The sequence below is a fragment of the Pinus tabuliformis genome, chromosome 5_2, assembly GCF_031772625.1.
Source record: "Pinus tabuliformis cultivar Carrire ecotype Pingquan chromosome 5_2, CPIR1, whole genome shotgun sequence".
Taxonomy (NCBI): Eukaryota; Viridiplantae; Streptophyta; class Pinopsida; order Pinales; family Pinaceae; genus Pinus; species Pinus tabuliformis.
Genome location: NC_142306.1, coordinates 751204650 through 751221274, shown reverse-complemented (window position 1 = coordinate 751221274; position 16625 = coordinate 751204650). Strand labels below are relative to the sequence as shown.

The 16625-nt window shown below is 39.2% G+C and overlaps 1 protein-coding gene across 1 annotated transcript; it reads left to right on the top strand.

Moving 5' to 3' along the window:
- The first annotated feature begins 15328 nt into the window (after positions 1 to 15328).
- Positions 15329 to 15958, top strand: LOC149161417 (RING-H2 finger protein ATL2-like). The gene has a single exon (XM_089434871.1). It carries the CDS (start codon positions 15329 to 15331, stop codon positions 15956 to 15958), a length of 630 nt encoding a protein of 209 aa, XP_089290997.1.
- Positions 15959 to 16625: the final 667 nt, after the last annotated feature.

Here is a 16625-nt window from a genome sequence, read left to right as displayed (position 1 = left end):
TGGATCACCACTTGTACACTGAAATCTATGAAATTTTCTTTGCATCCTTTCCATCTGAGCTGTATGAGTGGATCGCAAAGTTAGCAGACATGCAGGGAAGGTGTAGGCTCGACAAACCAATAGTGTGGACTACGGAACTAGTGCACAGACTAGAATCCTCAGAAGATAAGATAATGCAAGCTATGGACCATTGGCTTGATAGGATAATAGGAGGATTTATCACTGAGTTCATGGTAGACATGACTGTCAGCTACAGTAAGGTAGAGCGACGTTTTCTCAAGGGACCGCGAGGTAAGTAAGTTAGATCTTTGAACACTTGGATTAAGATGCTATTATGTGAAAAATGGGTTATGCGAATAAATTAATTTTTGGGACTATGCGGAGCGGAAAGATATACAGAAGCGGAAGCAGTGAAGAATTAGAAAATAGTCCCTTAATTTCACCCTCGCGGGAGAGCAAGGAAGAGCCTGCGAAGGTCTCTCGAAGAAGCGTGGTCAGTTTGATAAGGCAACAAATTCCGCATTTACCACCTCCACCCACACGGCCACCCGCTTCACCCCCCCTCACCCCCATCTCCACCCACTCCACCTTCGCCACCTCAGCAATTCAGTATGGAAAGTGCGATCAAACTGCTGATGTTCAGAGGAGCAAGAAATGAAGACCTGGACCAATTCCGGTTCATGGTAAGAGTTGTATGGGAAGCATAGGGTGTCGTGGATGATAATATTAAAAAGGCTATGCTGGTGAGCATGTTGCAGGATCGTGCATTAATGTGGTATATCAAGCATTCTAATGACCACCCGAACGCAGGAATTGCAAAGATCCAGACTGTGTTAAACAGGGAGTTTAGCGGGCCAAAGTTAGTGATGCAATTAATCATCGGGTTTAAAGAGATCACGATGCTCCCGGGCGAGATCCCCTGGGATCTGGACCAAAGGCTGAAGAGCACGATCCGTGAAGTCAATATGACATTAACGGATGCACATCATCATGCATGGTTTGTGGCCTCACTTATGCCACACTTAAGGACGGCGCTGTCACAGCAAAAACTTTCCACCCAAGCCAAAGCGTTGGAGATGGCAATGTGGTTGCATGAGACCCCTGTACAAGACCCTAGATTAGGAATCCAACAGATCCACGTGTAGTTATAGAATCTGTGTCTAGAAATACAGAGTTTGAAATAGGATAGGGCACCTCAGTCAAAGGTGTGCGAGGAAGTATGGTGCATAAAATGCAAAGGCCAGGGCCACGAAAAATATCATTGTCCAGTGTTCGTGAACTACTTAGTAGAAGGAGGGCCAATGCCATTAATACCGGAAGCACAAGTGGGGCCGAGCGCGACATCTGCATTATGGTGCATGATTTGCTAGATAGGAGGAAAACATACCACGGATAATTGTCATTTGTTGCAGAAGTATACGCAGACGTCCCAACAGTTGTTTTGTAATTTCTGCAGGTCGGAAGACCATGACAAATTCACCTGTTGAAGCTATGAACTAATGATGGATTGGACACCTGCCTACAGGGTGCAGGCTAAAACACGAACCCTCGACCCAATTGCAGGGATGGCGCGCGCTGGGTTTTAGGGGCGCGGTTAGTGGTTGAGGTGGAATGGGACCAGGAAGGGGTCATGGACAAATAATCTGTTACAGTTGCGGAGGGCTAAGGCACTATGCCAGTGATTGTACGAATCTAACTAGGATATCATGTTGGTATTATAGTCAGTTTGATCATGACGCAGAAGATTTCCCTTTGCTGATAGCAAAGATGCACGAAAAGGGGGTACTCTAGCCCCCTCCGACCCGGAATTTACAAATGATGAGGTCTGAACTGCGCGAAGAAGACCCAAATGTAAACATGATGCTCAAGAGCGGTACGACAACGTGAGATGATAAAGGGTAGTAGCGAGAAGAAAGCATGTGGGTTTGCAAGGCTCCTACAAAGGAACCCAAGTTTGATTTAGAACACATAAAGGAGACATTCATGGAAGCTAAGAAAAGATTCACAGGGGCCTCCACTTGAGGTAGTAAGGATCAACTAGAACCAGGGATGGATACTTCCATTCTCACTACCTTTCTGGAGACATGCATGAAACTGCTGCGCGACAACAAGGTAGTCAAAGGACTACAGGAACTTATCACTAGGTGCATAGGGTCAGGAGAACCCCGTGTGGTCCAAAAACTAGGAAAGCATGCATTGCACACAGGAAGCGAGATGAGGTTGACTGCGCAAATAGGTGAGTACGAAATAGATCAGGTAATCTTGGACCTAGGTTCCGACACAAATGTACTACCAAAGCAAACATGGGAACACATCGGTAGACTCGCGTTACAGTGGTCCCCTATTCAGTTATGGATAGCAAACCAACAGAAGATTTTGCCCATGGGAAGATTGCAAGCGGTGACATTCGATATTGAAGGCGCAAGCGCATAGGCGGATTTTGAAGTGATAGAGATTGTCAATGACAACAATCCCTATCCCATGCTACTAGGGATAGGCTGGGCTACCGATATGAATAGAGTCATAAATATGAAGAAGCGCAAAATGATATTTGAGAAAAAGTCACTACGCATAGTAGTACCACTGGATCCAGCCAAAGGAGCGTGATACAATGAACTGGTGTGCAACGACAATAGTGATGGTGATCTCAAATGTATTTATAAGATCACAAGGAGAGGATTGGGTGAATCCAACAACAGATGGAAGGATTTTGTGGGAGCACGAAAGCTCCTGCACTTTGGATTCAGATGAAGATATAGAACGATGGCAGAATCGACTGCACGAAGTAACAACGGTTAACTACAATATGATGGTTAGATCATTATGTTACGTAACAATAGAGGCAAGGGAGCTGCCGACATATGATGGATTGTTCGCAGTGGATGAATTTTTGAGAAAATTCGAAAGTGCAGTACCAGAATGACAGCGGTTCGTTGTGTTGAAGTGGGCACTATGTGCAACACCCGCATGATGTTGGGGTACGCATCAAGGAACTTTTGAAGTCTGGCGCAGATGCAGAAGGATGATTTGCCTATGTTTTGGAAAACCCTAGCTTCAAAAGGAAGCCAATCAGATGGGGCAGAACAACTTGTGCGCCCACCTTTCCCGATGGGTACAGACATATGTTGTACAGTCCACACATGCGCACACCAACCCCATCTTAGAGAATCAGAACAAACCACAACAGTAAGAAAGGCGACACACGTTACCAATTCTCCATGATGAAGCATTCCATAGGGTGCGCGGAGTATTGAACAGGTTTTTCCAGGCAAGACGAACTGACTGGGACCTGCGCATGCCAGTGGTTCGGTGGGCCTATAGGACCATGTGCAAAAACCTAAGTGTGGAAATGATTCCAAAGGTGATAAACAGAGTGGAACCCAAGATTTCTGAAGGGAATACCAAAAGGAATCCACACGTAATAGCCCTCGCAGTTATGGAAACGCATGAAGACCAAGATAAAGGAATCACACAACTAAGCGAGAATGACCATGAAAGGATTCGGGAAGCCATTTAAAGAGGGAACCTTAGGCTTCGTGAACTTAAAGAAGGCCGGATACGATTGAGGAAGAAAAGCATGTTGATGGACAATGAGATCAAAAGACTGGAAAACGAGGTCATGAAAGAATGTCTCGTTCATAAGCCAAGGAAGAAAAGGCGAGATACGGATGATCATACCATTGTGTTAGACATTTGTTGCGAAGTATTTATGACTTTGCTACTATGGTTGAGACCACACCTTACCAAACGTAGTAACAAGGGGAGAGCACCACATAAGGTAGAATGCGCTACGCCGGCTGTTGCAAAGGCAATTGAGAAGTGTCCATGGACTAGACTGGAAGGTGAATTGGAGTCTCGCACAGATGGTGCGACCACCTAACTAGCCATAGGGATCATAGTCTCAGCGCTCCAGACAGTTGAAAGAGAGAGCGAGACTCTAAAAGAGTCTGTTTGAGAACTGTGCGGTGAGGGAGGTGGGCACAAAATCAGCATGGTACAAGGTTCATGCCCATTCCTGGGGGGCTAGGCTTCCGCACGGGTCAACCAGGAAGTAACTATTGACGTCACTGTTCATGACGAGATGTCCAAATTAAGGCAAAATGGAGTGGGCGGTGAACAATTAAGACACGAATTAAGGGCTAGATTTGGGACGATCTGCCACTAAGAATTCATTAATGACTTAGAAGTGGGGGGAATGGTCGAATTCAAATTCAAAAGATGCTATAAAACTCCAAGGACTAACAACGAGACAACACTTGGTTGTTTGGGATTTGAGCAGTTGTAGAGTATTGAGCGTCAAGCAATCTTACCATCTTTGAGTACACAACAGAATATAACACGTGAAACCACGATGACTGCTACCAAGCCAGGTATGAAATTTGAAGAAGATACCGCTGAGGAGCCCGAAGATGCGGTGGTTGTACTAGAAGTTCTAAAATCACCACAGATTTCGTGACCAAAGAAAGATAAACAGACTATGGGACCAGTCCGCGTGTCCCCAAGAAACCCGTGGTTCGGCAAGATATCAATGGAAGAAAAAGGCAAGGCCATCACCATTGAATCAAACGAAGAGGAGGAGGATTTACAGGATCTAATTGATCAAATAGAGGCACAAGACAATGTGGAGGACGATGTCCCACCAATGCCTTCTGCAGCGAAGTTACCCACGTACGTCCCTCAGTGGAAAGGGAAAGTTAGGGCACCCAAAGACCTAGAGGCCACGAAGAGTGCGCTCTAGACCCCACTCCTCGCTGACGGAATTAATTTTGAAGGTCACTCCTAGGTTGAGTGCCTACCCTGAAATTTGAAGATTGGGACCTCGCGGATAACAAGAAGTTTCCGCACCTAGTGGTAGAGAGCTTGATGAAGCAAAATTCGGAGGAGAAAGTAACCACACTAGAGCCGCGAAAATGGTTGCACGGTGTGGAGAAGGCCAGGTTACTTCATCTGCGATGGATACGCCACTTTCACCACGTGCCCATCACCATTTTCGTCATCAAGCAGTTGGTGTGCCTAGTGCATGATGGGTATCTGTGGCTGGAGGAGCCTATTCCCATCATGGTAGAGCTTATTCATTAGATTTCTTGACTTCCCTATAAGGCCAAGTACCCTGCGATGATGGTGGGCAAAAGTAGTGATTTGGCTCTCACAGAAGCCATGAAAACTAAATACAACTTGGAAAAGAAGAAATGAGGCTATGCAATTGCGAGTATGAAGGACAAAGGCGTGCGCGTAGCCACCCAGCTCATGGCCGGAAAATTAATGTGAAAGTGTTGCACCGATGAAGTACTAGCACCTGTGGTTGCGCTGGTCGAACAGTGCACGGAGGGGGTTTAGTTCAACTAGGTGAAGTTCATCTGTGAGGAATTGTTGAGAAGCTGCAAGGAGGCCCAAGAGCAGGGTAAGACCTTCCACTATGTGTGGTTGCTCTTATCCATCTTGTTGATAGTGGGTGAACTACCAGAAGATAGCGAGTTCCAAGATATCAACCAGGACATACCTAAGGCCACAAAGTACGCTTCGCTCTGGGCCACTAAGGATGAAAAGTGGATTCATGCCACCAAGGTCTTTTGGGTGCTGATGGAGGCGATCATTCAGATGTGGATCAATAGAAGACCACAATTGTCTCCCATAATGTACACCACTCTGTAAAGCTTTATAGAGTTTAAAGCATACATGCACAACATTTATGTCTGTGCGCAGAAGGATCTGGCAAAGGCATGGACGAAGCTCCCATTTGTTGCTACTGATGACACCATCTTCACGGCATTGGAAACATGGCCTCCAGAGTGGCGAACCCCAGACTTGGCAAGAATGGAAAGGGCCGCCGCTCAGCAAAGGAAGAAGGACACCAAGCTGCGCGCCATGCAGCTGGCCAAAAAGAGGCATCAGGGAAAAGCAGCAGTAGAGGCAGCCACACAGCAGAAGTTGACCGATGAAGCAGCAGCAACACAGACAGCAGAGAAAACAACAACGCCAACAGAATCGGTCGAGGAGGGCCATGACCTGTCCACAGGGTAGGGGGCTGAGGACATAGACCTGCCGAAGATCGTGCAGACCCAGAAACCACCTCGCAATAGTTGAAACGACCATGCGTCCCTAGGAAACTGGTTCCCAGGAAGAAGGTTAAGGCATCGAAGACATCTATCAACCCAATCACGCTTACTGAAGGTGATCTTTTTGACATCGGAAAAACGGTTCGTGATGTCACTAAGGACACGCTCCAAGAGGTGATGACAGAGCAGAACACTGTGTTGGGGGCGCTAAGCACGTAGCTACAGGAACTACAGGTGCAAACCCCATAAGTAGGAATGATGGTCCCATATGTCGCAGCAGGTACATCAGAGGTGTAACAGATGCTGCTCGCCAAAATGACCAACACTTTTGTGTTCCATGAGGGTGCGTTAGCAGCAATGAATGAAATTGACCGAGCTGTGGTGGGAAGGATTAAGGGACTGGGCTTAAACTTGGCTGCCCTTCCACAAGAAACCCTGTACCAGTTACAGGATGGGATTACAGCCAAGCTTCATGCCAGAAAAAGCCGCGTACTATAGGTATTGAGTGAACAAAAGATCAATATGGAATAGCTCAGTTGGTAGCGTGATGAACTAGTTGCAAAAACTCAAGGACTGGAGCTGGTGGTACACAATTCTTGTTGAAACGTCCCAGAATTTTTCATCTCGACAGATCTACCAGTAGTGGATCGGATCCACCGATTGGTGACTCGATTCCATGACGCAAAGTAGGAAGCAACAAGGGTAAATATGGACCTCAACCTTCAGATTTCTAAGCTATGATTAAAAGTGCATTCCTCTACGCCCCCGAAAGTTAGGGAATAGTTTGCTGGTGCTATTAAAAAAGGGCTAGAAGAAATAGGACAAGCAATACAAAATCGCACCGCTATGTTGGAGGAATCCTTGACGGTCCTCACTTCGTTATAGGAGGACCCCAACATACAACGCCTAGAAACGGAGGTGCGGGAGCTTCAGGAGTAGTATGATAGTGTGCATGGAATGGCGCAGACAGTTGTCTTGACCCAGTGGCTTGCGAAGCTACAACAGGCAAAGGCATTGAAGGAACAGGTGGATGTTGCACGACAGAAAGAGGCGGTCCTTAAAGCACACATCCAGCCTTGGATTGATGAGGCCTTCCTAATCACTGCAGAAATTGAAGGAAAGCTCGCACAGATGAAGGCGATGCATGCTTTAAGACAGGGATTTTCCCTTGACAGTAAGACTTCAACTGAAAGAATGGAGCAGATCTAGCAGACTATAGATTAGTGCGTCGCAGACCTCTGGGAAGTGAAGGACTGGTTGGAGGGGTTTCGTGCCAAGATCGTCGCACCGGTAGAGTGACTCGGGACGAGTCACGATGATTGTTCTGGGGGCCTATTGGGCATGGATTCCCCCCACAGCAGGTTTTTGGGGCTCAAAGCTCAAGTTTTGGTCAAAGATGTTGTAAAACTCTGCAAATTGTGAGCGTGAAGCGCGAAGTGTACAATTGAGTCATAGGGTTGTCTGCCCTAAGCATTGTATTGTAAAATAGTGTAAAGTTGGCCTACCCATGGTCCACGGACCATGGGAATGTATAAATAAAGCGAGGCTCTAAGTTGTAAAGTTAGTCAAGAAGGGATGAATAGATGAATAGTGAAGGAATGGTTTGAGCTTAGAGTAGAGATCTAAGTGTCTTGGGTTGTAGTAGTAGGAAGAGGCTCTGTAGCTGAGTGCATGGAGGCCTAGTAGAGTCCGCAGCTGAGTGCGCGGACCCCTGCAGCTGAGTGTGCAGGGCTGTGTCGAGTTTGTAAGCAAGATTGAAGATTAATAAAAGAGAAGTTGATTCATATTCCTGTGTATTTTGTTGTGCATTATCTCTTTATGGTTGTATTCATTTATGTATTGTGCGCACTGTTATGATTGATGAATATGATGTAATAACCATAAATCTTACACACACAAGTTAAGTAATCGGTTAATTAACAAGGATCTTGGGTATTATATGGGTCGCACCCTGAGTAGGGCTGCGCAAAAGCCGCAGCACAGGTCGTGAAGGGTTCACAAGTGTGCGTAGCGACAGGTCAGATCGTGGACCTCCAGAAGCCCATTAGAGATCCCTAGGGTGTGGAAACCTAGTTCTAGCACCCTCCCATACTACTTCGGGTGAGATCTCAGTCCACGCTTAGGGGATTGTTGCCAAAAGGGCCAGTAGTACCGAGATCTGCATGGCTAAATCGCCTTTGAACCTGGGTCAGGCCCCACTAAGCCAACAATAAACCTGAGTACGTGGGGGCTAATGATCTTCTTGTGAAGTGGTTATTTGCTTGAGATTGAAATATGATTATGCAATTTGATGCAATGTGTCTATAGTTATGACATGTAAAAGATTCAACATCATTGGCCAGAGGAGAGAATTGATTAATATTTCTATTATTGGGAGAAAATGATTTCCTTTGAAAATTCATTTTCCTTGGATGTTGATTTGGTTGACTTATTATCTCTTTATCCTTCAAGTTCCTTGCATGAGCCTATGAACTAGATTCTCCTTTTACAGTTTCATGAAAACCAAGAACAGATTTAATGGAAGGAGACCTTTGAATACTAAGAATGTTACCTAAAATCTTAGTACTATCTTCAAATCTCAAATGTTTATCCTTTTCTTCTAGTTTGACTTTTAGAATGTTTATCTTAACCTCTAGTCTTTGGTATTTTTCTTCCTTTTCTAGATATTGATTCCTCATTCCTTCTTCAACCTTTCTTCCTTCTTCTACTTGCTCCCTTAATTTGATAATATCTTCCTTCAACTCATTCTCTTGTTCTCCAAATACTTGAAGTATCTCTTCATTTCTCTTGTTAAATTTTTCAAGATTAGATTTGAGAGAGATGATTTCTACTTCTAGACCTACACAATAATTGGTTCTTTATCTAAGTTCTTTAATTACTACATCAATTTTTGTTTCCTCCTGTAGCTTATATATATATATATATATATATATTATTTCTTAATTTTTTTTATTTTTTTATTTTTAATTTCTTTTAATTTAATTTAATTTAATTAATTAATTTATTTTTATTCTTATTTATTTATTTCTATTTATATTTATTTTTAATTTATTTTTAATTTTTTAACTTTTTAAATTTTAAATTTTATTTATTATTTATTATTTATTTATTTATTTATTTTTTTCTGAGTTCATCCTCCAATCTTTGACACTGATCTTCCTTTTCTTTATATTGCTTCTTCATTCCTTCTCCAGTTTTATTTCCTTCTTTCATCTGGGTTTTTAATGTGACAATATATGATTTGTAGGCATTCTCCTTTACATCAAAGTATTGAAGTAGCTTTTGTTGCTATCTATTTTCATATGTAAGTCTTTTAATTTCTTATTCTAGGGTCAGTATTTTTGAATCTATTTTTTCTACGAAATGATTACATTCACTTTTGCCCATAAGAGAAAATTCAGAGTAATCACTATCATATTCATTATCATCATAAGTATAAAACCAAGGAAATAAACCACAATTAGAATAAAAACCAATACCTGATAATTCATTATTACTATCTTCTTCATTCTTGATCAATAGAAAGAGGGGTGCCCCAATGTTGAATATTTGCTGACATCTATTACTGCATTTGATATATAACTTTCACTGCCATAATTTTCTTGAGTTGTCTTCTTCCTTTGAGTTGCCTTATTCTTTTGCTTCTTTCCTATTATCGTTGATCCACTCTCAAGCGGCTGAGATTTTGCTGGAGCAACCTTTTCTGATACCAATTGTTGGGAAAAATACTGGGGTGTGAATCGGTATTTTAATTAACTTTAAACTTTTCATTCATATTCTAACTTCTATATGCTACTGTCATTTATACAACAAGTGTATGTACGCGACCCTCCTTCACAGAAACCACGTATACTTTCTCAAATTTCACCTTTATCATGTGTATGTCTTTGAACTGTCATTTCTCTGTTTATAACATTGGTAGCATCTGTACTAAACTACATGAGATCATGTTATCAAAATGTTGACATCAAGTACATCTTCATCAATTAGGTTTCCATCAAGGTCAACACATTAGTCATAATGCCAACAATCACCCCCTTTGGACTTGATGGAAATCACTTTGGCTTTTGGACACCACCTACAAATACACCTGCAAACACCTAGTCTTCAAACACACTAAGCTTCTCTGCAATCATTCTTTTCCAAACTCCAATATTCTCTCCCCTTTTGAGATCAAGGGAAAAGGGTTGAACCAAGCTGAATGAAGTCCTTCCTTTGTAGTGTTGATCTTTGTAGGTTTGGTTTGTTGAATATAAAATATGAAATATGTATATTCACCATGTTCCCCATGAGCCTATGCTGGACCTTCTAAATATATACAAGAAAAGTACAAGGCTTTATGACTCAACCAATTATGACCTTTCCTATCACCAATGACTCATGATCATGTCAGTCACCCAACACAATGGAAGGTCAGTTGTGTATTGGGACAATAGTCTAACTCAGTGATAAGCTAGTTAATTTCTCAATTAACCTAAAATAGCTAGTGCATGCAGAGAATTCAAGTTCCCCTACTATGGTGGAGATTCCAAGGCAATGTAACATTAGTTGTAGATTATTCTTGACTATACAGGTGTTGCATGCAACCAGCTGATCAACCTTCGGAATTACACAATCAATTGGAGGAAAATTATTAAATAATATGGGCCTAATTCTTTAAGAATTACACAAAGAAATAGGGGCTGAAGGTGAGGTGGAATTTGACTAAGTCTGGGTCAAAGCTTCTCATTGAGCAGGGAGATAGATTATTCACTTGCGAGTTGCTCTCAAAGCATGAGCAGAGAGATAGATTATTCACTTGCAGGTTGCTCTCAAAGCATTAAATCAATTATAATACGCATCTATCCATCTGACTAAGTCTAGGTCAAAGCTTCTCATTGAGTAGAGAGATAGATTATTCACTTGCAAGTTGTTCTCAAAGTGTGCAAGCAATTATAATACATATATATTCATCTGATTAATGCAAGTAGGCTTGAGGGGATTTTAGTAGTTTCTTTCCCCTCGAAAAAAATACTACTATGCATGTGTGTTATTTCTTATTGCACGCGATTGTTGTTCTAAATTGTGAATTAAATTTCATAGATCAATAGAGTAGGATTGTCTCTCTTGATTGGGAGCAGGATTGGTTACAATATGACAAATTGAATTATATTATTTTATTACTTTTAACATTTTGTTGTGTCTAGAGGCTCTCTCCAGGTATGCAAGAGATTATTTTTTGTCCTAGTATGTTAGGTAAACATTTTACTTGGTCAAATAAACTACAAATAAAAATAAAATAAAATAATACAATTAATAATTATATTTATTAATAAAAATAAAAATAACCCTACCTTAAACATTTTTGCTTGGTCAAAAGTAAAATAAAGAAAATTAAAAATTAAACTTGCTTGTTTGTGGGTCCAAGTGATGACCCATGGTATTCATATGGAATATGATACAACCTATTTAAAGAAAGAAATTAAACGAGCATAGATCCATCTTAACATCCAAAGTTAAGATGGATCTAAGCCAACATTTAAATGTTCACACTTATTTACGGACACTACAACATCTCATTAGGCTAGATATTATTTTTTAATTGAGCCCACATGTAAATGCTTACACACATTTACACCACTACTACATATTGCCCATACCTTTTTTCTTTTAGATTTAATTTTAAAAATGTTATAAAATTAAATTAAAATAAAATATTTATAAAATAAATTGATTTTGAAATGAGTTATAGTTTTTTTGGCATGTGCTATTGGGAAGTCCTGAAATTGGCTCATGATATTCTACCAAAATCTATTTAAAATTTAATAATATCTACGGTAAAGTGAGATTTAATATTCATGGTTAACAATATTATTATATTGTAACTCTTAGATTTTTATGTTTATATGAATAATTATTATAATTAAATATATAAATTTATTAATAAAAATAAATATTGTGTAATTGTTTTATGTTTTAGAATTTTGTTTTAAAAAAAATTAACAAAATAAGTTTTAGTTAACCATATTTTTTTTATTATTTAAATTATATTTTTTAATGTATAAATAAATTGAATGTTGTTGGTTTAAAAAAATCTATTTATATAAAATTTACGCATTATAACTTATAATTCAAACAACTTCCTACGAAAGTTTAATAAACTTTTTATAAAAAAAAATAACTAGACGACAAAAAAGAAATTATAATCCCAAAAAGCTTTTATAAGCGGATCGAATGGAGTCATTCAAAGAGGAGACAGCACGTCAGAACCGGCTATGTAACTCGAAGTAAATTTTTGTCTTCTTAAAACCAAACGTTTAAAAGCACCACATTACTCGTTATCCGGACTGTCAATGTTTTACATTTCCTTCCAATTATCCTATTATGCGGCGACATCAATAATCCCTCTAATTATAGGACCATCATGATAAACTCTTTGTTTGCAAAGCTATTTGGAAGCGTGCTAGAAAACAAAATTAGCAAGTGGGTAGAAGAAAGAAATAAGCGTACTAAAGGGCAAGCAAGTTTTAGACCTAAGCATTCCACAGTTGATCATTGCATGACTTTAAGGCACATCATTGAAAAAGTTTGGGAGAAGAAGGAAGAAGTATTTTGTTGCTTTGTTGATTTCAGAAAAGCGTTTGACTCGGTTCCTAGGGATAAACTTTGGCAAAGAATGGAGGAACTTGGGGTTCCTAAACATTTGAAAGCAGCTGTGGATAGGCTGTATGAAGAGGTGAAAGTCAAAATTAGAACTTCAGCAGGCATTTCTGAAAGTTTTAGAAGCGATATCAGGGTCAAGCAAGGTTGCCCATAGTCTCCTACCCTTTTTGGTTTATATATCGACAAGCTTGAGGAGTGGTTAAATTCGCAAGGGGGGATGGTATCTATTTGTGCAAGTTTGTTATAAGGCTTCTTTTGTTGACCTTATTCTGATTGCTAAATCAGCTCTTGGTTTGCAAGAGCACTTACTATCTCTTGAGCATTTTTGTAGAAGTGTGGGGATGCAAGTCAATATCAGCAAAACGAAAGTAGTGGTCTTCTCTAAGAAAAGAAAACATAACCAACATAAGTTCTACTTTGAAGGCAACATTCTGGAAGAAGTTGCGGATTACAAATATCTCGGAATTGACTTCAACAAAAATCTACGCTGGAATGGTTGTAGAAAGAAAAGAACTTTGGGGGGTTGGAAAGCATTTTATGCTTTTCAAAATAGGTGTAGAGAGGCAAAGTTATGGCACTGGAAGACCACTCAAACTCTTTTTGGGTTTCTAGTGATTCCAGTGATTCTATATAGCCGTGAACTGTGGGCTAGTAGTACTTCTGACATGCAGTGGAGAAAAATTGAGAAAATTCAGAAGCGTTTGATTACAAACAAATTTAAGATTAAAAGTGCAGTTCCTTATGATATCTTGTTAAGTGAAACAGGGACTGCTCCTATTGAAGCAATTGCTATGGTGCGAGTCATAAGGTATTTAAAAAAAATTGAGCAAATGGAAGAGGGTAGATGGCCTAAGGTTGTCTTTAATGATAGATTGTGCAAGAGCAAAAAAAACTTGGATGTAGCAAAATAACAAATGGTTTAGTAAATGGGATATTTGCTTGAACGCGTGCCCCATAAACAACAAAGAGATAAAAGCTTTTGTTATGGAAAAGTTCCACAAACGTACTTGGGAGAAGGAGCTAGGAAGAAAGAAAAATTACTATATTGAAGTGTTTAATCCCACTCATAATCATCAACCAAAAGCATACATAGAGGCCAATATTTCTTGGAGAGCCAAAATTCTTATTGCTCAGTTAAGGACTAATTCTCATCAACTCCGTTGTGAAACAGGGCGCTCGAAAAGGCCAAAGGAAGTGTGGGAGGAAAGGGTATGCATTTTTTGTTCTTCGGGAAAAGTGGAAACAGAAAAACATTTCATTTTAGAATGTGAGGACTTCAAAGACAACAGGGAAAATTATGCAGATACGCTGATAGCTAGCTCTTGGGATAATCTATTTAACGAGGGGTTTGTCGAGAAGATGGGAGAATTTATTGTGAAGCTTCACAAAAAAAGGGCCGAATACATCAAGCAGATGAAGAAGCAATCTGTCCCATAGGCTATTTTTAGCCTCGTGGACGTTAAAATAATTTCTTTCTTTCCTCCATTTTCTTAATTTCGGGATTCTTTTTAACCAGTGAGATAGTTAATTTTTATTATTTAAAATATTTTTTTAAATAAATAAATAAATTGAGGAATTTGGATAAAGGGTAAGTTTGCTGTTAAGTTATTTTAAATGTCAAGTTTTTTATTAAATTCCCTACTTTATTGAGATGTTTTATAGGCTATTTTTAGCCTCGTAAACGTAATTTCGTTCGTTCTTTCATGAACATCACCATAATGTGATTTCACCAATCCTCAACTTACAAAATAAATAGATAAATTAAAAATTAAAAAAAAATAAATATTATAAAATTATATTTTTAAATACAATTTTAACCAATTTTTCTATATTTTGATTATACTAAACAATTCTTACCAAATTTACCAAATAATTTCATTATTTCAAGTTATACATTAAAAAAATAATGAAAAACAAACATTTAATTTACATTTTTTAATATCTGAATAATGATTTACCAAATAATTTCATTATTTCAAGTTATACATTAAAAAAATGAAAAACAAACATTTAATTTACATTTTTTAATATCTGAATAATCAATAATCATTTTTTAATTGATATTTTAAAGTTCTAATAATTTAAAAAAACCCAAAATTCTAAAGAAAAAAATAACAGGGACTCTTCCTCTCATTATTTTAATAATTTTAAGATAATCCAAAACTTTAAAATAAATTTCACATGTTTTTACATATTTTTTTTTTATTTGAGAAAAAATAACACCAAAATGTTCTTCTGAGTGACCTTTCCATCTTCAAATATTTATTTTTAGAAATTTTAATTTTTATTATTTTAAAATAAACTAAAATTATAAATAATTTTTTATAATTTAAAAAGCGTTGGCAAAATTCTCCCTATCAAATAATTGGATCACTAAACCCTAAACTCTATAAATATATTTTTATTTAAAATTTCAAGAAAAATAACACCGACTCTTCCTCCTTGTTATTTCCGGTTCATAACAGGCATCGAGGGCGCGGCCCATTTAGTGAATTCGAACGCTCCTAATGGCAGAAAGAGCAAGTAATGGTGTGCGGTTTTTTGGGAGCGCAGGGCAAATTAAGTAGTTTCAAGACCGAGATCGGCCCCATTTGAATGTCAATTTCCGTGGCTTCAGCTTGATGTAGAAAATGGGGTGGGGCAGTGGTTTTAATCATAACGATGATGGCCAGACCAAATATGATGACATCACGATATTGGTCTTAATATGTGTTCTTCTGGTTTTACTCCTCTTTCTGCTGCGCGCTTATGCTAGATGGATTTCGGTACAGTCCAGAATTATCAGAGAGGGGCGATGGAGATCACCTTCTGGGCGTAGTGAGTTTTCTTTTACAGTAGAAGAACCAGAGATGCTGCTGAACGTGGGGCTGGACCCTGCAATATTACAGACTCTACCTATGTTTTTGTATAGATCACAGAATTTCACAGATCGAGTGGAGTGTGCAGTTTGTCTGTGCGAGTTCGAGGAGAATGAGAAAGGCCGGCTTCTGCCCAATTGCAAGCATCGTTTTCATGTAGAGTGTGTTGACATGTGGTTTTTTTCGCATTCCACTTGTCCCCTTTGCAGATCCAGCGTTCAGCCCGACGAACCAGTTTTGGAATCTGTTAGATTAGGGCATCAATTTCGGTCTACAATCCCGGGACCGTTTGGCGTTCAGCCAGACCAACCAATTTTGGAATCTGCTAGATTAGGGCATTTACCGGCTACAATCACGGGACCAATTGCTTCGGGAAGCCATAACAATATGAATTCGCTGTAAGGGCGAACTGCAGGCTCCGAAGAAGAATTTAATGTGCAGAAGCGAACAAATATATTATGTTGATGTAGGTAGACAGTGTAGACATCAGATAGATGTTTAGTTGGGAGGATGTAGTTTAACAGTTTGGTCGGAGGTTTCGTCTCTACATGTTTCTTGATCTAATTCTGAACCAGAATATCTATATGTTTCTTAATCTAGTTCCGAACAAAATTATGTACACCGGAGAACCCAAAGCAATTTCTTGAATTGAAAGAAAAAAATCAAATAGATGTTGCCGATGGTACACCGTATAATCTAAATTGTAATGCAACGGTCTTTATCATTTTATAGGCGAATAAAATGAATCACAAAAAAAATAAAAATCGGCTACGTGGACCTTTTGCCTTTAATAGTGATCGGGTTGCCTTATTTTATTTCAATGGTCTGTGTAGGCAAATCTATACATATATATAAATGATTTATTCAAAGTTTCTTGCATCGTGCAATGAAAAAACGTTATTTTTGTTAACATAAAAAATTTGTTTTCATCAACGAAATTCATTTTGGATTTCTCTGGGGTAATGTTTGGTTTTACATGAAAAATAGATATCTTCCTTTCAGAAATTGGCTGGTCGGTTGTATCTGAACGTAGCATCGATTTGATATTTCTTTTATTGTTTTATATTTC